This window comes from Eucyclogobius newberryi, unplaced genomic scaffold (assembly GCF_026437365.1).
Source record: "Eucyclogobius newberryi isolate DKJ021-1_F unplaced genomic scaffold, fEucNew1.0.hap1 SCAF_1, whole genome shotgun sequence".
NCBI lineage: Eukaryota > Metazoa > Chordata > Actinopteri > Gobiiformes > Gobiidae > Eucyclogobius > Eucyclogobius newberryi.
The window spans coordinates 15,770,599-15,794,321 of record NW_027315723.1 but is presented as its reverse complement, the minus strand read 5'-3'; the positions used below and the strand labels follow the sequence as shown (position 1 = coordinate 15,794,321).

Sequence of the window (23,723 nt, the reverse complement as noted above, 5' to 3'; positions counted from 1 at the left end):
AGTCCTGGGTTAGTCCTGGGTTAGTCCTGGCTTAGTCCTGGCTTAGTCCTGGCTTAGTCCTGGCTTAGTCCTGGTTTAGTCCTGGTTTAGTCCTTTTAGTATGGTTGTAGAGCCCCCTGTACTCCCGCGGTGGGGGCAGCGCCGCTTTTAGCCGCATGTCTGTCTGAAAATAAGCCGCGCACCAGTTGCTCCGGAGCGACAGTTGCGCGCTAAGAATAACGCGGAGTGGCCCTTTAAGATCGTGCCACGGGGAAACCCAACACTCCGGCGCGTCTCTTCCTCTCCTCATCAATTAGTGCTTCGGACTGTTACCTGGCCTGTGCACCGCGCCTGCGCACTGGGGCCTCCCTCGTCCCGGGAATAAAGCGGATTATCCCGTGCGCGGCTCCTCCAGGACTTCTGGATTAGCGCATTTCTCTGTCTGTCGAGCCGAAGTTTGTGTCCGTCCGAAGGGGGTCCGAGCAGTGCGCCATGGCCGAGATGGGCAAAGGGGTGACCGCTGGGAAACTGGCCATCAGCGTCCAGAAGAGGCTGACCCGCGCGCAGGAGAAGGTAAAGAGTTACGCGCGACACGAAACCAGATACTGTCACTTTTTACTGTCATCAATTATAACGCGGATACAGTGTGTCCGTGGGTCGGCTCTGTGGAGACAGAATAGTGAAATGTCATGACAAAAATATCAAATGTAGATCTGTTCTTGAGCCTTCATCTGTGGCGTCGCGTCTGTCAAACGCAACAGGTGTCGCTGAAATTGAAATGCCCAAACACAGTCACGGAAAACTGCGGCCTGAGCATTTGACAGTTGCCCCGAATTCTCATTATGGTCTAAACGACATAATAATAATTATAATAATAAAACTTGGTTATGGGTCATACTACGAGTGTAGATGGAAGCTGAGGAGAAGGGCGGGATGCATCCAGTCAGAACGTTAAACCTGACATTTTATAGTAGGCCTATTTTAAAGTAATACATACTCAAGTTAACACAACTTTTGACTTAACATTTAATTGTTTTATCAGTTGTTCTGCAACTTTAGTCATGTAATAATTGCTCCTCAGCGGTGGTGTCAGCAGTGCAGACAGTATAGTCACACATGGGGGACAGGGGACATAAAGCAGAGGGCATGTCATTGATATTTAAAGGAGCCACCACTAATGCTACTGGTATATACTACCAACAATCCAATACAAGTTTTATTTAGCAGTGTTTCTCAAACTGTGGTAAGTGTAGGTCAAGTGTTTTGTGTCAATTTTGATCATGTCATCATTCTCTAGAACTACTTAAATAATAGTAGTAGAAATCATAGTAGTTATTTTTAACACTAGTTTAGACCTGGAAAGTCCTGTTATAGACCTGGTTTGGACCTGGTGGTACTCAAAAGGCCAAATATGTTCTTGGTTGGTACTTGGTGTGAAAAGTTTGAAAACCACTGGCCTATAGAATTAAGTGGTGGTTTTTGGCTGCTTGGGGCTTGAGGAGGGCAATAGCAGTTGCTCGTTGACTAAGCATTATATAATGCGAGTGTCTACAGAGCCGCGAAACTGCCATGTTATTTTGTGCCGCGGCTCCTGAAACTGCAGGGCTATTTGGGTTAGGGTTAGGTCTTGGGGTAAGGGTTAAGGTTAGGGTTAGCGATGAGGCTATATGGCCGTGCCGCGGCTCCCGAAACTGCTGGGCTATGTAACCGCGCGGCCATATATAATAACATTCCTTAACACGTTTGCTCATGCATGTTTAATCAGACTGTCTGGTTGCTCTTTTGGCTTGAGTTCTGGTTCAGTCCTGGCACAGTCCTTGGTTTGAGTGAGTTTAGATTTTAATTCCTGGTTTAAAGAGTCTGGTTTCAACCTGATTTAGGTACATGTATTTTATTTATCAGCTTATTTTTAAAGTGTGGTGTTTTGTGGAGGTAGATTAGCCGAAGACGAGGCGGCTGAGGCTTACACCGATTAGCACCTACCATAATAAACTAAGTTTCACTTTACCTCATCTATCACTCCACAAGATCACTTCAAATGTCATGTGCCTATACCATGCATCTATAACATACATGCACCTTAACCCAACCTTTTACATGCTCATGTGAAGGGCGAACGTGTATTATCCTTTTGTCTCCTGGAACAGACTTTTATCTGGTGCAGAGAATATTAGCCTTTCGATTCTGGCTCAATCCTACTTTAGCCCTAATTTTTCCTGGCATTTTGTTGTTTTTTCCTTGGGTCAGTCTTGCTTTAGATTCTCATTTATACGACTACTACTACTACTCGCTAATTCATGTGGTTTTAATATTTCTGACGTAAATCCTGTGTATAACCCCATGTTGCACCGGCTGATGCACCTGCTCAGTTCTGTCACAATTTAATTTACATTTTAAATACTTGATTATCAAAGATGGCGTTTAAACTAAAATGAAAACATTATGAGAAGTGGCTAGTCAATCGATTAGCACCTATAGCAATTAACAATTTGGGGGGGAAAGTACATTTTTAAATGTTGAAAAGAACTCAAAATGGCACTTATAAACTGGAAACTAAAACTTGTTAACGGTGTTTAAGCATTAAAGATGGGCTGCAATGTTATTTGAAATTGTGTTGTTAAGTCCTCGTTGGCCGTTAGTATCCAAGTCTTAATCTTCAGATACTCTGCTTAAAAAAATCAACTTTTATTTCAAAGAATTACGCTCTTTTGTTGCGTCCGTGTTTTTGCCTTCACCTAACCCGAAGTGTGTTGTCACACCAACACTGAGGATATTTACACTGAAGTGGACAGGGAGAGCAACCAAAATACAACAAAATCCTCGTCAAGTGAGCGGATTTCAACAGATGATGAACAGTATATGTTGAAGAACATGTCCTGCAACTACTGCCTCATATATTTGAGCTTGAGCCTCGTCAGACAATGAAAATAGAGCGGATGAGAATGACGATGAGGAGACGAGGATGTGGCACCGTGGTAGTAGCACCGTGGCAGTAGCACCGTGGCAGTAGCCACGCGGCGCGGCACCATGTGGATTGCGGGGCTGTGACGGTGCCGGGGCCTGGGCAGTGCCGTGTGGATCCACAGCCACTTGTCTGGGAAGTGCGTGTCAGTGCGCGTCCTCCGGGGAGAGCCCGGCACTGACACGCACTTCTCAGACAAGTTATTCAGAAAACTATAGCAGATAACTATACCACACACTAGTCCATTCAACTTCCTGGTATATTTATTACAACCAGTGACATGCATAAAGTTAGCACTCTCCCCGTGAACAAAAACATCACGCACACGGCGTCAGTCAGACAGCGCATACGGCGATTTCGAAAAGCACAGGCAACTGAAAATATCTTGCATCTTATTTTTTCTATAGTCTATACTTCGCGAGGTTTTGGAAACTGTCTTCTGTGAAATGTCGGTAGCACTGGCCCAGACGTGCCACACATCACCGCTGGGATTCCAAAAACATTCTCTAGTCCAGGACAAATCGTGTCCAAAAACATCCTGTAATCTTCCGTTTTGGCGACTCAATGAGCCCGTTTACTTCTTGAGAGCAGTGCAGGGCTTTTCCGTGTCATTGCAAGATCCGTCGTGTAAAAAGTAAAATACCGCTCTGTTTAGCACATGGCTGAGTGGAACAATGTGGCTCTGGCTACAGCATATCACCGGTGTGACATCACTGATTTTGTGACCGTTCTTAAAGCATTCGGTTACCAAGGCGGTTGCTATGGCGCGTTCTCGGGTTTGGCAGAATGAACTCGAGAAATGTTTTGATCATTTGTTAAAACTAACCGTCCAGACTTTGTTGATAGCTGTATTCCACATATTAAAAAGGCCGTGGCTGCAGAGCCGCGGCGCGGTCAAATGGCCCAGCAGTTTCAGGAACCGCGGCACGGCCATATAGCCTCATGGCTAACCCTAACCCTGACCTTAACATTAACCTTAACCCGGCGCGGTCAAATAGCGCAGCAGTTTCAGGAGCCGCAGCACAAAATAACATGGCAGTTTCGGCCGCGCGCCGCGGCTCTGTAGACACTCCTTATTAAAAAAACGTTGCAGCCCATCTTTAACTGATTTCCTAACCCTAAACCAATTGCGTGAACAATACCTGAGTCAGTTCATAATTCTGAATCAAACTCGATACTTGATACTCCAGACCATCTGCATAGTGTCATTGGAACTTTCTCAAATGGTCCCAAACAGACCATGACCTGGATGAATGAGAACGCAGTTGAATGTCACGTGACTCCTCCCGAGTCCTGTGTCATGTGACCTCAGCGCAGTCATCATGGTGTTGTCATGTCAGCTGCGGAGCAAAGCATGATGGGAAATTATCCCTGGATACTTCAGGAATTTAAATGGACATAGTGAAAATGGATACCACCCCGGACTCAAAATTTAAGATTGTTCCAAAATTCAACTCAAATGTCATATTATGTTCATGTTCAAATGTAATATTATAAAATAATATATATATATATATATATATATATATATATATATATATATATATATATATATATATATATATTTATTTTTTATTTTATTTATTTATTTATTTATTTATTTTTACATGAAAATCTATAGTCAATTAGATATTTGTAATGAAGTAAATAAATATTCCCTGTTTTATCCCAGGTTTGCAGGAGAATCCAACTATGTGTCTATGGAATCTTATAGAAGTAACACAACTACTACGGCTGTAACTTCTACTGGTTACCGTAGTAGTGTAGTGTTTGCATGAGATCTGGTCTTACAGCTTGTAGAAATACTACTTAGTACAAGCAGCGTGTACTAGTCTTTTGCAGTGTCATTTTACTGCATGAGTACATATTCTCATATGAATGGAAAGCCCCATGTGTCAGCCCTGTTTCTGTGCACCTGTCTAGATTTCCCAGCATGCCTCAGTGAAGGGGGCTGTGCTAACTTTAACCTCGTGCTAATACCTCAGACCTCTGTGTAGTATTTATAGAGGAAACGTTACACCGCGACTGACTCATTCAAAACGCCCTACAAGAGGTTCACATCTGCTCTGTCTTTTAAGGCATTGTAAATACACATATTTAGTACTAATATCATATAAAATACCCCTTCTACTCTGGGCAGTGTCTCATTTTGTCCTTAATGTGTTTTATGAATGAGTTTATAAGAATACAACGTTCTGAATTTTACAGACTATAAAGGACTGGACCAACTTCTGTTTTAATTACTTGTTTACTTAATAGTAAACTGCAAAACTGAAAGTTGTTTCTCGTCGTTGCAGAGTTGGGCTAGCCTGTATGCTAATGGCAGGGGGAGATAAATCACACTTCAACTCGCCACACAATAATTAAATGCGCAAAACACAGACTCGGAAACATCTTATTTAAGGAGACAAAGAATATCAGTTCAAGTTTGTGTGATTGCAGTCTCTATCAGTGGTAAATGTGAGCCTAGCTTTCTTATAGAGGGATGATCAGGAAGAACGGCCTCACCAATCTGAACCTTAGCAGTGTTTAGCTATTGGACCTCTGTGCAAGCCACAGATTGCCCATAATGAACACCATGTTCAAGCACAAGAGTGTCTATCAGAGCAGTGCATTGACCTCCTAGGCTGGAGGTCAATGATTAACTTTGTTGTTGTGTCATGACCTTTGGCCACGTGTCTTGGACAGTCGGATGAAAAGAGGGGCAGAGCTGTCAACCGATCACCACCTGGTGGTGAGTTGGATCCGCTGGCGGAGGAGGAGACCAGACACACTTTGCAGGACCAAGAGATTTGTTAGGGTCTGTTGGGGAACTTCTGTTGGAGCCCTCTGTCAGTAGGGCCTTCAGCTCACACCTCGGACCAGGAACATTGAGTCCGAGTGGACCATGTTCTCGATCTCCATTGTCAATGCAGTTGGTGCCTTTAACGGCAGCAACCCGTGAACCCAGTATTGGACACTGGAAGTAAGGGATGCCGTCAGGCTGAAGAAGGAGGCCTATCAGTCATCTTTGGCTTGTAGGACTCCTGAGGCAGTTGATAGGTATCGGCAGGCTAAGCGCACCGCAGCTTGTACTGTCACAAAGGCAAAAAAAACCCCAAAAAAAACAAAACAGGGCAGCCAAACCAGCCCTATACTCTCCATCGAATGTTTGAGGGTTCATGGGAGTTTGCCCAACCAGTCCAAATGTGCTTTGCCGATCTGGAGAAGGCTTTCAATCATGGTGTCCTTTGGTGGGTTTCCAGGGAGTATGGGTTCCAGGACCATTTGCTCAGGGCTGTCCAGACCAAGAGCTGTGTTCGCATTGCCGACAGTAAGTCAGACCTGTTCCTAATGCATGTTGGACTCTGCCAGGTCTCCTCTTTGTCATCGGTTCTGTTCATTGTTTTGCAGTCCTGTGTCTCGTTTGGGGACTACAGGATCTCATAACTGCTGTTTGCGGATGATGTTGTCCTGGGCCGTGGCTACAGAGCCGCGGCACGGTCAAATAGCCTCATGGCTAACCCTAACCCTAACCCGGCGCGGTCAAATAGCCCAGCAGTTTCAGGAGCCGCGGCACGAAATAGCCTAGCAGTTTTGGCCGCGTGCTGCGGCTCTGTAGAGACTCCCGTTGTCCTGATGGCTCCATCGAACCTGGACCTGCAACATGTACTGGGACGGTTTGCAGCCGAGTGTGAAGCAGCTGATCCGAGGATGGTTCTCAACTGGAGAAAGGTGGCTTACCTTCTCGAGGTGGGTGGGGAGTCTTTGCCCCAAGTTCAGGAGTTCAAGTGTCTCGGAGTCGTGTTCATGAGTGAGGGAAGGATGGAACGGGAGATTGACAGGAGGATTGGTGCGTCAGAGAGTCGAAAGGCAAAGCTCTCAATTTACCGGTTAATCTACATTCCTACCTTCACCTATGGTCATGAGCAATAACCGAAAGGACAATATCTCAGATACAAGCAGTTGTTCTCTTGAAAAGAGTTTCCTCCGCCGGGTGGCTGGGCGCTCCCTTCGAGATAAGGTGAGGACCGCAGTCCCTGGCGAGGTGTTCCAGGCATGTCCTACTGGGAAGAGGCCCTGGGAAAGACGCAGGACACGCTGGAGGGACTATGTCTCTCGGCTGGCCTGGGAAAGCCTCTGGATCCCCCTGGAGGAGCTGGAGGAAGTGTCTGGGGTGGGGGAAGTCTGGGAGTTCCTGCTTAGACTGCTGCCAGGCACCGAATAAGCGGAGGAAGATGGTTGAATGGATGGACAAAGTTCTATTCCTTTATTTCTGGGACCATGGGGTCAAACACACTGTAGCAATAAAAAATTAAAATATGCATAATATTAAATTTAGTACGGAAACATTTTACAGTCACCACCAACAACAATGCTCCATGATTATATGGATGGATGTTCAATTTACATTAAAAAATCTAGTCATTTCTTGGAAACAATAAAAATCTATCTGCGTTCCATGGTGTGGTCCTGGTTTATGTGTCCGTTTATTTATGTATTTGTCCAAATCATTTAATCTGGAATATGCATTTTTATAATTCATTGTATTATTATTATTATTATTATTATTATTATTATTATTATTATTATTATTATTATTATTATTAGACTTGGTTCAGTCCTGGTTTAGTCCATTTTGGGTTTAATTCCAATTTTGATGTGTGTGCCAGTGGAAAATGAACATCTGTATAAGTATTTTGCTTTGGTATAGGTAAATATATTTCAAACAAATACAATGTGTTAGCGAGATGGCATTGATCGGAGGCATTGTATGAATGATTTGTTGGTCATCAGTGGTTCTCAAACTTTTAACACAAAGCACCATTTTAGATCATATTTGGCTTTCAGAGTTCCGCCAGATCTAAACTTCGAAAAACCGTGGATAAGTAGAAAAACAAATCATGAATATTATTACGTTAATTTGTCTCTAAATTAAACTGCAGAAGGCCCCCACAATTTGAGAAACACTGTGTTAAGTCTGTTTCCTGCTCCGGCTTCCTCAGTGTCAGTGTGTCTCTGCAGCAGCTGTGGATAAAGAGGGTGTCCCCAGAGCTGGTCTTGTGTAAGAAACAACTTTAGACCCCGTCCTCATCCCAAGCACACTTCTGTCCTCTCCATGAATAACCTTTACAGAAAACCTAGCCCAAGAGCAGGAGATGAGTCCTCAGCTTCCACTGCTCCGTACAGATTTACCTAGAGATGCTGAAGGATGTAGAAGAAGTGTTCCTTTACTAACCTTAACTCTTTTTTGGGGGGTGGTCAATATTGACAAATTTAATATAAATATCTTGGGGAAAAAAACATCCCTGTGGTGTCTTGCAAATATACTTGATTTTATAGTCTTCATAACTATTATGGTTAAAGGATATTTTCCAACTCTAATCAAACATTAAAATTTGACATAGCTTACAATTTGAGCCTCTTTTTCTTCAGGGAATACAACCGTGTAAGAAGTACCAATCATAAATATCTTTCTCTTAATAATCTTTATGTTCTGTGTGCAGGTTCTACAGAAGCTGGGCAAATCCGATGAAACACGAGATGTCGTTTTCGAGGAAATGGTGACCAACTTCAACAAACAGATGGTCAGAACATTTTGAACTCTGCTTTAACTCCATGAATATGTGCACCATAATAACTAATGATGACACAATATGTTGCCCTAAATCAAGCGCGCAGTAGAATTCCCAAGTTAATTTGAGGAAATCTTGCGTCAGCACAACTGCTGAGTGTGAAAAAAAAGAGGTGTGATTATAGCAAAACATGAGGTGGAGTGAAGCAAAGTGAGGGCATGGTCTGGTGCATTCTGTGAATGGCCAGAATTGTAACTAATAAACTTCAATATAAGATGGGTAACATACTCAATACATTTTCTGGAGTTGTATTACTATCTCTGTACGGATGTGTTATTTGTGGACACAAATAACACAAATTATACATTACAGAATAATGAATAAAGTCTAATAATACTTGAGTCTGCGCCTCAACTAACACAGAGTGGAGTAACTGTCTGCAAACATCGCCCATACAAGTGGCAGTTATCAGTCATCATTTCAAACACTATCACCATATATGTACGTGCACCATCCCACTCCAGCCTCCAGCGCCCAAGTCCAGCCTCTTCACTCCAGCGATAACATCGTGAAGGGAGCAGAAGCCCGACCTGGAACCGCCCCATGGCCAAGTCTTCCAATGCGCTGAGATTGAGGGGAAAATATGGCCCTATATTCATTATGACCACAAGCTGGACAAGTAACACTAAACAAGACATATCCCTGTTTGTATTTTAGTAAGACAATTTTGGTCAAGTTTACAATTTTGGAATTTAGAGTTTTGTGTCAATAACATCTAAAACATAGGGAGAAAAGACAAACTGAAATAAAACTTTGATAAATATGTTCATTACCACCAAACGGACTGATCATTAATCGTGAAAACATGTCATATGCACTTACAATACAGCAATACATTTTATGTAGCAATGCCTCAAGGACACTTTACAAAGGATTGAATGTTAATCTTTCATTATTTTTCTTCAGTATTGTTTGTGTTTCATTTGTTACAGAGTGAAGGCACAAAACTGCAGAAGGATTTAAAAGCCTATTTAGCAGCAGTTAAAGGTAAGGTCAAATCATTTGGCTTTATTAACTTGCCTGTTACAAAAACACATTTTGAAGTACAACATTGCAATACTATACCTCTTTATGACACAAAAACCTTTAAAAAAAAAGATAATTCCTGTAAATATTCTGTAAAGTAAATTTGAGCTGTGATGAAAAAACCCACAATGAAACACATAAAAGAGTTATAGTCAGTCTCAATATGAGATATGTTTGACACTGTAAAGCTCAAATGTGATCGTGCTACCTAAAAAAAGTAAAGTTCCCAAAGGAAAAGTTTCCATTTTTCTTTTGATAGGGCTAAATATATATTTATATATGCTGTTTCCGTAGCGATGCATGATGCATCACGGCGGCTACAAGACTGCCTCGCCGACATGTACGAGCCCGAGTGGTTTGGGAAAGAAGAGATGGACGCACTCGCAGAGGTCAGATTTAGAATATGTCATTGATCAATTTGTATTTTTGTTTATCAAAAAAAAAGGTATGTGCTAACTATTTATTTATTTATTGTACTTACAAAAATCCATGTAAATTAGTTGTAAAATATAATTCAAAATTTTAGTTTGATACTACCTTAGATTAACTTGTTAATTTTTTTAGCTATTCCTAACATTTGAAACATCTTCTAAGTTTCTATATTCATGTAATTTTAATATGTGTTGATTTCTGGTGTAGCGGTCTTAATTTCTTTGAATTTCTGGTCCTTTCCTGTGACTAACCCTGTCTTCAAACACATGCTTCTATTTTCCCACTCTGAAGGAGATGATAGAGAAAGAGTTGGACAATAATCTAGAGGTAAAACTAAAGGTTTGGTTCGACTATAGTCTTTGGTTTAGCCCATCATTAGCCCAGAATTATTTTAGAATGACATATTGTCCAGGGGAACCTGTAGTTGTGGAGTAGTTCTCGTGTAGTCCTGATTCCTCTGCCTCCTCTGCTCTATCTGACCCTCTTCTCTGTTTTGCAGGACACAGACACACTTTGGTTAGACTACCACCAAAATCTCACAGACAAATCCGTCGTCAACATGGACACGTACCTTACACAGTTTCCCGATATCAAGGTAAGTAAGAACATTTAAGTTTAAAAGCGCTGTCTGGAGGTAGAAGTATTTGCAGTTGTACTAACAGTGATAGTTGTAAAATCCTGGAAGTTTCACCTGTACATAATCCTCAATCCTATCGTGTTCTGATAGCCTCGTAGTAGTAGTAGTAGTAGTAGTAGTAGTAGTAGTAGTAGTAGTAGTAGTAGTAGTAGTAGTAGTAGTAGTAGTAGTAGTAGTAGTAGTAGTAGTAGTAGTAGTAGTAGTAGTAGTAGTAGTAGTAGTAGTAGTAGTAGTAGTAGTAGTAGTAGTAGTAGTAGCCAAGTAGTAGTAGTAGTAGCCAAGTACTAATAGTAGACACCAGTCTCTAAAACATTTGAAATGTTCCTGGTCTGTAATTACAAAAACATCTGATACAAATATTGCTCATCCAAACTTATATATGTCTGTGTTGCACGCCCCCTGCAGGCCCGTATAGCAAAGCGCGACCGTAAGATGGTGGATTTCGACAGTGCCCGACACCACTTTGCCAACTTGCAGAAGGGCAAGAAAAAGGACGAGGCCAAGATTGCCAAGGTGAGCCCTTGATGTTCCAACGACAAATATAACTACTACACTTTCTGTTATTACGTGCATAACCTCCAGAATCCATTGAAGAACGCTTTCAGATCACAGTTCAACTTTTAAAGTGTTAACCCTTGAGAGAAGACTGAAATCTGAACTGTGGAAATAATCCAAGAATCACATGCTATTCAGAACATTTGTAGAGGTTTAAACTACAGCATTAGCAGCTTTTACAGAAAATGATCTTTCATAAGACATTTAGTTCTCAAAGAGGATATTTTTTTCCAAATTTTGATGCAAATTCAAATGTGATTATTCTCAGCTCTATAACAAGAAGACTCAAGTCAAAATTAATATAAATTGTTATTACGGTTGCACTTTACTCTATGGCACATGCAATTACCATTCTATTATGCTCTCGGTATCATGTCATCACATAAAAATATTTTCAGTAAATCTAACGTTAAACCAATGGAGAGTTTAAGATGCAAAATGCAAAAGTATTTCTGACACTATAGTGGGGCTGGGTGATATGGGTAAAAAATATATTGCAATTTTCCCCCTTCATATTGATCAATCTTGGTTTTTTATTTTTGTTTTATCAAAATATTAACTACTTTCAATATTGATTTCGTCAACATAAACAGGATAGACTTTTAATCAATCCCATTAAATACAATAAATAGTCTTTTCCCCTCCAAAGACTCTTTCCGCGGCTCTTTTCTTTCTTGTTTCTTTTTAAATGCTGTTTTTAATAATGCATCTCTATGAAAAGCTCTATTATTGTGCAGTCAAAATAACTTTATTGTATAGTTTACCCACACTTTATAATGGAACTAATACTCTACTCATTTCCCTGCCTAACTCTAACTGTATGTGAGGCTGTGGTTGTTTTACTAACTTTACATTTTTTGGGTCTCATTTTTTCACTAATCTTAAAATATTTTTTGGACCTAATTGTTTTACTAATCTTATATTTCTGGTTTTCCGTGGCGTGGTTACCCTGGTTGCCGTGGTGCCCTGTTGCCCTGGTTACCTTCTGCTGCATGGTGTGCGGTGTTAGCCCACGGCCCTCCTGGAAATGGCGGCTCCTAGCTGGGCTCAGGGTTTGATTTCTGCTCATCAGGTCGCTCAGACTAACCTCTCCTACAACCAGGTGACCCTCCTCTGGTGCTTCTCCTACAAAAGTACAGTTTAATACAGAAATGTCACCTTTCTGAACAGTTGAGACGGTCAGTACCTTTATATGCCTGAGGTAGCCTATGACAAGCATCGATCGGCTGTAGTAGAATTGAGGGCAGGGGCCTGTATAACTCTGTGGGAGATTCACTGTTTGAATTACATTTCAAAACCTATGATCCACAAATGTTTAACCTTATCATGATTTGTTTTGCTCCAAAAAGCGTCATATTAATCTTACAGCTGATTGTCTTTTCTTTATATATTATGTTTTTTTTTAATACAACATAAAAGAAGACACAGAGAGTTGGTACTAAGAAAAAGTAGTCCTAAATTTGCAGTCTTTCATAACTGTCTACAAATTTGTCCATTTGGCTCATTGTCTTTTCAGTTGACAACAATCACGTCTTTTGGGGTTGAATAATAGCACAAGTTTCTGAAGCTATTGTGGAAAAAAATCAATTCACTTTTGTTTATTTATGTTGATAGAGAAGACGTTGAACTTTGTGCCAGTTTTTGTGTCATGTGGATTGGCCCAGTGATTACACACAGATATCACTGGTGACCATTACTATTAAACAGTGAATTAAACCACAGAATTCTGACCGGTCCTGTTCAGCAGTAGTAGAAGTATTAGACTAACGCAACAAGTCTAAACCAGGACAGACTTGTGATGTTATAAATGTGCTGACCTTGTCTTCACTGTCCATTATTTCTTATTAAACCCTGATTTTGAGTTTGTTTGCCGTGGTTTACTAATCCAATTCTCGTGCAAACTTTTTTATTTACCATCCTCCGTCTCTCCACCCTTCTTGTCTCTCTCTGTCCAGGCGGAGGAGGAGTTGGGGAGGGCTCAGAAAATCTTTGAGGAGCTGAATGTGGAGCTGCAGGATGAGCTTCCAGTGCTGTGGGACAGGTCAGCAAGGATGAGCACTGCCTCTGTGTGTGTCAGAAACCTGAGGATTAAACCTGGACTGAACAAGGACTAAAGCAGATCTGAACTTCTAAACCACAAATAAACCAGGACTAAACTTGGTCTGAACCAGGAGTAATTTCAAATCAAACATGGTTAAAATCAGGGTAAAACATGAATCTCAGACTAAACTAGGCCTAACCAGGACCAGACCAGATCTAAACTATAACAGGATAAACACAATTGAGTCTATTATATTTATAGAATTATTTATACAAAAAGCCTTTGTTTAAACTAAATTTATGCACAGATTATTACATGTATGGAGTAAAAACCTCGTCTGTTTTGTAGGCGTGTTGGCGTGTATGTGGAGACATTCCAGACCATGGCCAAAAACCAGGAGAAGTTCCACCGAGACATGAGCAAGGTAAGACTTAGTGGAATGAGTGGAATTGCGAGGTCACTTTGGGGATACCCTTGGTTTGGCGGTGCCCAGGGCCAAGTTATGTTCTCCAATTAGATAAGAATACGATTCTTTGTCCAATCAGAGACCAGAGACCAGTTGCTGTGCGAATTCTTTTATTTCAATGCGCACAGCAAAAAAGATTCAGTTGTATCATCTGGACTCTGTTTTTAGAAAAACAAAAGGTTTCGAGAGTCGAAACCTTTTGTTTTTCGTTTTGTTTTTCTAAAAACATATCCAGATGATACAACTGGATCTTTTTCTTCGATGGAACACTCCTGGACGAATGAGGGAGTACACCGAGATGCTTCTAAACACAGATTTATAGAGAGGAGGAATGCTATTTAAATTCACTTAGCTTATGCAGGTGATTTCTTATCTTTAATCATACTATATTGTATTAAATACATGCTATTAAAATACATTTTAATTCTGTACAGGTTACACTAATATGTACACCAACATGTGATTGTGCACATTTGGCTGTGTATCTTTGATTTGTTGCTTGGAACAGACATGCCGTCCATAATGCCGAGTCATATGTCATTAATGACTTTGGCACATTTGCGCTTTAGTCTGTTTTAGTCATGAATAATATTCAAATGAACTTTCCCTGAGTTGTAACTTGTAACTTGTAGGTGTGATTCATCGCTAAGTGCTGTCTCCACATGAATGTAGTGCCTGAGTTTCCTTTGGCCTTGATTTTTCTTATATTTTATTGTATTTTAGATTATTAGGATTTCTCACACGTTTCATGATCATGATTGACAGTACCTAATGTTTAAAGTACGCAGCGTTTCCTTTCTCTGTTGTTCTGATTCGTTGTGTCGACGTGCACAAATTCATTCACAAAATCTAGACTTTGTAGTAGGACTTATCCAGACAGAGATGCTCTGCATCTAAGTGAAACATCCAGCTGTAGTGCAGACCTCTGGTTTAAGTCCAAGTCAGGCTCAGATATGGTTCCGGTTTAAACCTAAAATAGTCTCAGTCCTGTGGGGAAGTCTGTTTTTCCTGATTAAGACCTGGTTTTGTTCTAGCCAGTGGTCTAATCCTGGTTCAGACCTGTGGTAGTTCTGGTGTAGATTGATAGTTAGCATCATAATAATCAATATTATTTTCTGCTCTCCAGTTGAGTGAAAACCTGAACGACATTATGACCAAACTGGAGGAGCAGCGAGAGTTCAAGTACGTCAACATTTACTTATTTTAGTCAAACGTAATAATCGCTGTAGTAGTAACAACACAACTGTCCACTGTAGAAACACAGGGGAGAAACTCGAGGCTGCAAAGAGGTAACAGGAGAGTGCCTTTATATGTGTGCTCTGATTAAGACATGGTCTTTAGTTTTTATCAGAATATTGCATGGGTTTTGGTTTGAACAGAAACTAAAATTGATTTTAATGGAACAAAGGCTTGAAATTAGGTTCCTTGAAATGTCTGGTCATTTGACTTGCTTTATTGCAGCGTGTATTTGCCTGCTCTGGTTGTTGCCGTGCTTTCGCCCTCCTGTGGACGCACTGGAAATATCACTCATTTGATGTGTTTTCTTTTACAGTGAGGAGGCCAACCACAGTGACTCAGCCAGTTCAGCACCAAAGGTAAAACTCTTTCATACAAGAATTCCATGTCTTTCAGAACATGTTTGAAGAGGTCTTAACCACATGGAGGCACATTTAGGCCTTGAGGAGGAAGATCTTTTCTATTTTTAGTTGCAGTTTTTGTGATTTTTTTATTTGTTCGTTTGAATTGAAATTCCGATTGTAACGTTTGCTAATCCGGTGTTCCCATGTCTTGCTGCACGTTGCATATTACTAACCCAGCGGCCTGGAGCCCCTCCCACTCGGCCCCCTCCCGCACTAAGCCCCGCCTTGGACCCGAGAGGTGACAGCCCATTGGACGACGAGGCGTCCATCAACCCCAGCACACAGGTTAGCGCTGACAGCACAGTATAACAAGCATCATAAGGAAGTATAGCTGTAGTATTAGTAGTAAGTTAACAGTAGTACAATAGTACATTTTACATGGCTACTTTACATTAGTAGTGGTAACAGAAGTAGAAGTAGCCTACTAGAATAAATACTATAATTTTAATATTAGTAATTATCAAAAGCAGTACATTTTGCAGTTGCCATGAAATACAATGCTCATATTAATACAGGAGGGCTTGTTTTAATCATCTTTACAAATCACTAGTATAAAGTGTAGCCAGATGAATCAAGGTGAGCTTGTTTTCTATAAAGTGTTATCACTTATGTTGTGTCATGGCTGCTCAAGTATCAGAAATAAACACCATTATTTGGGTTAAATCTTGAATATTTGAAAGTATAATTGATGTCCTGTCCACAGTAGAACTAATCTGTAAACATCATGTTTTAGTCCACATGTTTTGCTGCATGTTTTAGGGGCAGCACTTCCCACATTAACAGAAGAATTTCAAAGTTTTTCTTTTTTCATTTTACACATTTTTGAACAACAATGGAAATCACAAATCAAATCAAATCAAATCAATTTATTTTATTTTAATAAAACGTGATGTAGGATTTAGTGGACTGAATTTATGAATTTATTTGTTTTATTCACCCTCACAAATCCCTAGTGTAAAGTCAGATTTACTGTCACTGATGTGTAGTCGAGCGAACCCTGGGTGGATTTGCTGAACTGGGACGCGCAGGTGTGGCAGCCTGTCACACCTGCGCCTCAGGTGGGTCCTAACAACAGTCATCATGCTGATTCTGTGGGTGTTTTTGGCATGTTTTGGCGTGTTTTCTACTATTTTTAACCTGTATGTTGTGAGCTTCCTCATGTTCTTATTGAGGATGAGTCTGGTTGTTTGAAGGATTGTTGGAAGGGCTGTCGGATTTACCTGGGATCCAGAATAAACACTTATATATACTATATATACTATAGTTTGTGATGAGTGTGTCTGGTCACCTCCAAACTCAGACAGAACAGACAGTGATGTGGATAATCTATCATTTAGAACAAAATCAAACGTCTCTCACCTCAGATCAACAGACTTTAGAGCTTCTTCAGGGATCCAGTTCTGTGAGATGTTTTCCCTTCTTTTTTCCAGTCATATTTGTTTTGATATGGAGAGACCATGCATGTCCCTGATTGGCTAATCCACCTGTCAATCACATCCATCTGAACTCAAGGAGGTGAAACTGGTGACCAGAGTGATAGTCTTCTGTATATAAGTACTGAGAGGCTCTGTGAGGGCTCAGAGTTGTTACAGACGATGGACTTTCTAACAGTTTTCTTTCATGTGGATTACAGTTACAGACACATTTAAGGGGCGATATGTAACGAAGTTACCATTTGCCTGGAATGTTCCACAAAACTGCATAAAGCTTGGCTATCTCCATGGCAACAATCATGTGACTAATACATTATTGTGGAACATTACAGGCAAAGCAATAACAATTATAGTCACATAGTCGCAAACCAGCCAGTCAAAACCTGCTCTCCAGCTCAATTCTAACGTGTTCATGGGCTTCAGGCATTTCTTTCTTTTTAGTTTTATGCTGTGTTGGTTTTCTGGGTGATTTGAATCTATTGTTAAAGCATTTTGTTTTCAACTGTAAACCTCTCTTTGTCTTGTCTGTCTCCACATAGTAATTACACTGGTCTTTAGTCTGATTTTTCCTGTTTAACTGAAATTGCAGGTTTCTTTTCTTTTTCTTTTTGTTGGTGCTCAGTAGTAAAATGCACATTTCTGACAATTAGGTCAAAAATGCAGCCACAGCTTTAACACACTTATTCCGGAATGAAAATACACTTATCAGTTCACCTTGTACTGCATCTGGTTATGGAGGATACCAGGATGCAAGTCGTGACTTGGACTCGCAAGTCGTGACTAGAGTCATTATCTCGTTGACTTGTGACATGACTTGGCGTGGGATCGAATTAGACTTGAAGGCCAGTGACTCTGGACTTATAGATAAATAATACTTCCAGCATTAAATTTAATAGAAACAAACTGGAACATGTGGACATGTGGCAAACTGATGGAAGTGAGGCGGCCACGCACACACACACACACACACACACACACTACATCTACTATTACATCTACAATTACCATAGTAGATATATTTCCATTAATAATACATTGCTTCTATTATTTCGCTAATACTATTACTTCTACTATCTTATTATTTGGGTTCATTATCTAAATGGCTCCCTTCTGATGTTTGCGGGTCTTTCTTGTTTTTTTGCTGCCAAATGAAAGGCTCCGTCATGGGACGCTTGGGTAAGAAAATTGTCCATAAACAACATGGAAACAACATGAAACATTTCATTCTCTCATTTAATTCTTGAATTCCAGACACAGGGACATAGTTCTCCTAAAATACATTATATTATGTAAATAATTGCATTTATTCAAATTAGTGCTCATGTGATATTAACTGTAATTCTATGTTTTATCCCATATATCAAACCCCATTGTGGCGTAAACCATCCAATCCCCAAATTATCCTCCCAAAAAAATCCCAATTTTTTCCTACTCTTATCCCAAATCCTGTAGCATGAGTCTGCCAATCAGGAGGATGAAAATCCAAAATTCCCACAGACCGCCAAAGATCCTCAAAATCCGGACTACAGCCAAAATCCGGACTACAGCGAAAACCCAGACTACAGTGAACCAGACTACACAAACCCAGACTACAGTGAAAAACCAGACTACAGTGAACCAGACTACACAAACCCAGACTACACAAACCCAGACTACACAAACCCAGACTACACAAACCCAGACTACACAAACCCAGACTACACAAACCCAGACTACACAAACCCAGACTACACAAACCCAGACTACACAAACCCAGACTACACAAACCCAGACTACACAAACCCAGACTACACAAACCCAGACTACACAAATACCGACTGGGGTCAAAGTTTCTCGGAGTCCACCTGGAACGAAGGCCAGGAGCAGGTACTTTCAAAACAGACTAGTGTAGAGGTAGTGAACTAGTTTCAATTTTGTGGTAGAATTTTGACAAAATATTGGTAACTTTTGTGCTCAACAGTTGTATAATAGTTTGGTGGTAAATAGTTGTCGTGTCTCTGGGCCTATTAAAGTCACAGTATGTTGGCTGGTGGATGTAGAGGGGCAGCCGGAGCAACAACTATTTTGTTTAATCTTGTGTCTTGGGTTACATAAATGTCAGCTGCATTTTTTCCCTCCCAGGGCGCGGTGACAAATGATTCAGACGCTGAAATGCCCCCTGGATTTATCTATAAGGTGAGACCCACAATATTTAAGAGCCAGAGGAGCAGAGACAGAGAAGCAGAGACAGAGACAGAGACAGAGACAGAGACAGAGACAGAGGGGCAGAGACAGAGGAGCAGAGACAGAGACAGAGGAGCAGAGACAGAGGAGCAGAGACAGAGGAGCAGAGACAGAGGAGCAGAGACAGAGGAGCAGAGACAGAGGGGCAGAGACAGAGGGGCAGAGACAGAGGGGCAGAGACAGAGGGGCAGAGACAGAGGAGCAGAGACAGAGGAGCAGAGACAGAAGAGCAGAGACAGAGGTGCAGAGACAGAGGTGCAGAGACAGAGGTGCAGAGACAGAGGTGCAGAGACAGAGGAGCAGAGACAGAGGGGCAGAGACAGAGGGGCAGAGACAGAGGGGCAGAGACAGAGGGGCAGAGACAGAGGGGCAGAGACAGAGCGGCAGAGACAGAGGAGCAGAGACAGAGGAGCAGAGACAGAGGAGCAGAGACAGAGGAGCAGAGACAGAGGAACAGAGACAGAGGAGCAGAGACAGAGGATGGATAGGATGGGGGTATTATTTTGGACCACTCATGATCAATAATTGATGAATATAAGGTACAGAGGAGGGAGAGTGAATTTGTGGGTTGGAGGATAATGAGGTCAGAGCTGCCGGGAATCGAGTGCCAGGATTTGACTTGGACTTAATTCACATCTATGTTTCCAGGTAAAAGCGGTTCATGACTATGCAGCGACCGACGGGGACGAGCTGGAGCTCAAAGTGGACGACATGGTTTTGGTCTTGGCCTTTGACAACCCTGACGAACAGGTCTGAGATCCAGTTTAGCCCAGTTTTAATTCTTGATTCTCTGTATTAATTATAACTTTACTATGTTTACTACTAGTTTAATTGACGGTCTCTTGGTCTTGGTGTTAGGACGATGGCTGGCTCTTAGGTCTGAAGGAGTCCCACTGGGTCCAGAAAAAGGACTTGTCAGGAAAAGGAGTCTTCCCCGAGAACTTCACCACTAAAATCTGAGTCCTGGTCAAAGCCCTGGCCTAAGTCCTGGTCGAAGCCCTGGCCTAAGTCCTGGTCGAAGCCCTGGCCTAAGTCCTGGTCGAAGCCCTGGCCTAAGTCCTGGTCAAAGCCCTGGCCTAAGTCCTGGTCAAAGCCCTGGCCTAAGTCCTTGTCGAAGCCCTGGCCTAAGTCCTGGTCGAAGCCCTGGCCTAAGTCCTGGTCAAAGCCCTGGCCTAAGTCCTGGTCAAAGCCCTGGCCTAAGTCCTTGTCGAAGCCCTGGCCTAAGTCCTGGTCGAAGCCCTGGCCTAAGTCCGGGTCGAAGCCCTGGCCTAAGTCCTGGTCGAAGCCCTGGCCTAAGTCCTGGTCGAAGCCCTGGCCTAAGTCCTGGTCGAAGCCCTGGCCTAAGTCCTGGTCGAAGTCCTGGCCTAAGTCCTGGTCAAAGCCCTGGCCTAAGTCCTGGTCGAAGCCCTGGCCTAAGTCCTGGTCGAAGTCCTGGCCTAAGTCCTGGTCAAAGCCCTGGCCTAAGTCCTGGTCGAAGCCCTGGCCTAAGTCCTGGTCGAAGTCCTGGCCTAAGTCCTGGTCGAAGTCCTGGCCTAAGTCCTGGTCGAAGCCCTGGCCTAAGTCCTGGTCGAAGTCCTGGTCGAAGTCCTGGTCGAAGTCCTGGCCTAGATCTAGACTGTTTCTCTGCTGCAAAACTCTGTATCAATTAAACAAGTACTCACTATTGGTTAAAAATAGGTTTTGTTTCCATAGGTTCTAATTCAAATTCTTATTTTATCTGAAATATTTGAATGTGATTCAGACCGACTAGCTTTTCAGACCGGTTTTAAATCCCGTTTAACGATGACATTTTGGTTTAAACTTGTTTTAGTCCATCAAAGGAAAGTTTTGGGGTTTCATTTTTATAATTTATTGTCATCAAAATGTAAAAATAAAATAATCCTGTAGAAAATGGGAGGTTAGGTGTTCCTTTTGTATTAGTTTTTGTCTGGCCGCTCTGTTGCTCCCATTTGCAAACTAAAGCATAGAAATAGTTATTGTAATTGCAAACAGACTGTTATGTTATTATTATTCAGTATTTTTGTCTATGTCCTCAGTGATGGTAGGAGTTCTTCTAATGGCCTTCTTCCAGCAGCAAAGCCAAAATTGCTGTTGAGCCGTGACGTGAAGTTATTTGTCTTTAAAAGAATGATTTTTACACTGTGTCTGTGATGATCAAGACAATGTTGGTTTCAAACAAAGTTAATAAAAAATGATGATAAAACACCAGCAATTCGAATGTGTTTTGAAGTATGTTTTGGAAAGGTTCAGAGATTAGACCTTCAATAGGCCTACTACTCAAATATAAGACAGATTATTATGTGGAACAGTGAAAAATAGAATCATCAGTTAACCAGATCTCATTTTTTGTTTACAGCACAAAAAACATGAAAGTAAATGTTTAGAGTAAGAACTATTTATTTCAAAATTACTCTTTCAATTTTTAAAAATTCATTCATTCATTTTCTACCGCTTGTTCCCGTTCGAGTGACTGGAGCCTGTCCCAGTGACCTTGGGCCTCTAAAAAATAAAAAAAATTTAAAAATAAAACATTATTGCTTTCATTTTTGTCTTTGCCACATTAATTTGCCCTTTCTGCATAATTTCTCTTGTCAAAACCTGCTCAGGTGTGAAGTCAGAAAGAAATCAGATTACTCGCTTCAAATGCAACTGTTCATAATCCCAATATTCTTATGACTCCAGAAATCAGATCATGATCAGATTTTTTCTCTGCATTCTATGTTAGAAATTCTACACACATAGAAAACAGTTTTTCTGTGCGCATTGTCCCTGATATACAAACAAATGAACTAAACGACCTACTGCATCTCCTGACGATGCGACATTTATTTTTGGAACGATAATAGAGAGAGACAATTGTTTGTTTGATTGCTTTTTATTGTTTTCATCTTTAAAGGTGCATTATGCAGACAAGAGGCTATTAAAATGTATATTAGCAGTAAAATGCAGCAGCTGCAGCAACATGGATTGTCCAAATAAAGCACTTTAGAAGTGATGAATTATTATCTTATTGTTATTAAAACTATAAGATGAAAAGGTGTTAAAAAATAGCTCTTGAACCATAAAACTTAAACTAATGTTTTTTTTACTCAACCAAATGTAATTGCTTTGTCCATATTAAATAAATTAATAAAACAACCTGGCATCATTTGAAGGCACACTCACTTTCCATAGAAGCAGCTAAAAGAGAACCTGCTTGTCTCAGTGGAGATTTGTCCGGAATGTTCCACAGTGGGACGTTTAGTTTGTCCGTCTTGGATTCTTTCAATTAGAGGTGTTTATATTGCACAAAAATACCCCGGAAAACATGAATTCCTGACTTAACAAGACTACAATGACATAACGTAATAACAGAAAACATTCAAAAATGACATTCAGACCTCATTTGAAGATTAATGTTTTTGATGGACTTTGGACCAAATGGTCATGATTTTATTGTCATACTTTTTTGTGGGGTTTTTATTTTCTCTTTTCTTTTTGTTGTCTCTCTGTGTAGTGTTCTATGTTATATGTGTTTCAAAGATTTTGTTATTTTATATTTTTCATCAACCTTTATTTAACTACGTAAGAACCCATTGAGATTGAGACCTCTTTTTTTTAAAAACCTAAGCAAAATTTTACTTTTAAAATTAAACTCCGTAAGATCTTGTTTATTCAAAAACTAAATAAGATGTCTAAAATCCATTTTGTAAATTATTTTTGTAACTAATATGTCAAACAAAATAAAGCAATAAATTTAAACCTGGCTCTGTCTTTTTTCAGATTTAAATGTACCAAATGTTGGCCGATTGCAATTTTGGCCGTTTTAACTCATAAAATTCCTTTAATGGCATGATGGTGATTAAAAAAATTAACGTTTACTTTTTTTTTCTATTCACAGAGAGTCTCGCCTTAAATTGTTCATTGGTATGGCAACAATCCTAATTTCTTAGGAAATCAGGATAATCACTCACAGCAATTAATTTACAATTCCAAAAACGGGCGCTGCGCACAGCAGCAGTTGGCTAAAATGTTAAATAAAATGAACAAACAATACACTTGATAGTAAAGGCTGTTAAGACTGTTATCATGTAAAGATTATTTCAGTTTATTGTTTAAAAACACACACACTGTTCCCTGTTCACTGCTTGATCTTAAAGTAATTTATTTATTTCTACACTGACTTAGCAAAAATAACATATATATAATATAATCAGCAAGTACTGACGCCAACACTGAGCTGGCCAGGTGCTGTTGTGCACAGACTCCAATCAAGCCATGCTTTCTACTGTTTGTTGTTGTCCTCTTTGTTGACAAGGAAAGCAAAGTTAGTTAGAATCTATTCAAATCTACAAAGATATCATGTTCATAGAACAAGTACTCAGTTGATGGATTCTACATGAATCTGTCTTTGGCACAATCTAAAAGTACAATACAGGTGGCAAAGCCAGGCTGCAAGGGGCATCTATTCTAGAGCGACAACTGACACAAACGGGCCCAAGTGTGTTTAGAGAAGTGGATTTATTGTATTACTGGTCTGTCCATTGTTCTGTTGTCTGCGCGCTCCATGGCAATGGACAACAATAATTAACCCACAGGTCCACGGAGATGATTGTCAGGGTTACCATCAACAAAAATAGATTGAGTTTTGTTCCTCATTTTTCCAACTGAGTGTCGCTCTCAAGTCTGTTAGCCCTGATCATGTCCTTGTACCAATATTTAATGTTGCTAGGAT

General features: G+C 40.7%; 1 protein-coding gene across 10 annotated transcripts; it reads left to right on the top strand.

Moving 5' to 3' along the window:
- Positions 1–238: 238 nt before the first annotated feature.
- Positions 239–21,221, top strand: bin1b (bridging integrator 1b). 10 transcript variants are annotated; one of them, XM_072436253.1, is made up of 20 exons: positions 239–552; positions 8,428–8,508; positions 9,489–9,543; positions 9,877–9,971; positions 10,306–10,341; positions 10,514–10,609; positions 11,057–11,164; positions 12,216–12,308; positions 13,162–13,247; positions 13,596–13,671; positions 14,840–14,895; positions 14,970–15,002; positions 15,266–15,308; positions 15,531–15,638; positions 17,942–17,962; positions 18,239–18,652; positions 18,908–18,961; positions 19,658–19,759; positions 19,868–20,017; positions 20,618–21,221. In XM_072436253.1, exons 1-19 carry the CDS (start codon positions 472–474, stop codon positions 19,967–19,969), a joined length of 1,740 nt encoding a protein of 579 aa, XP_072292354.1. In that variant the 5' UTR covers positions 239–471; the 3' UTR covers positions 19,970–20,017; positions 20,618–21,221. The 10 variants fall into 10 exon arrangements, with proteins under 10 accessions (XP_072292354.1, XP_072292309.1, XP_072292436.1 ...); XM_072436208.1 differs by having other exon boundaries at positions 19,868–21,221; XM_072436335.1 differs by lacking the exon at positions 14,970–15,002 and having other exon boundaries at positions 19,868–21,221.
- Positions 21,222–23,723: the final 2,502 nt, after the last annotated feature.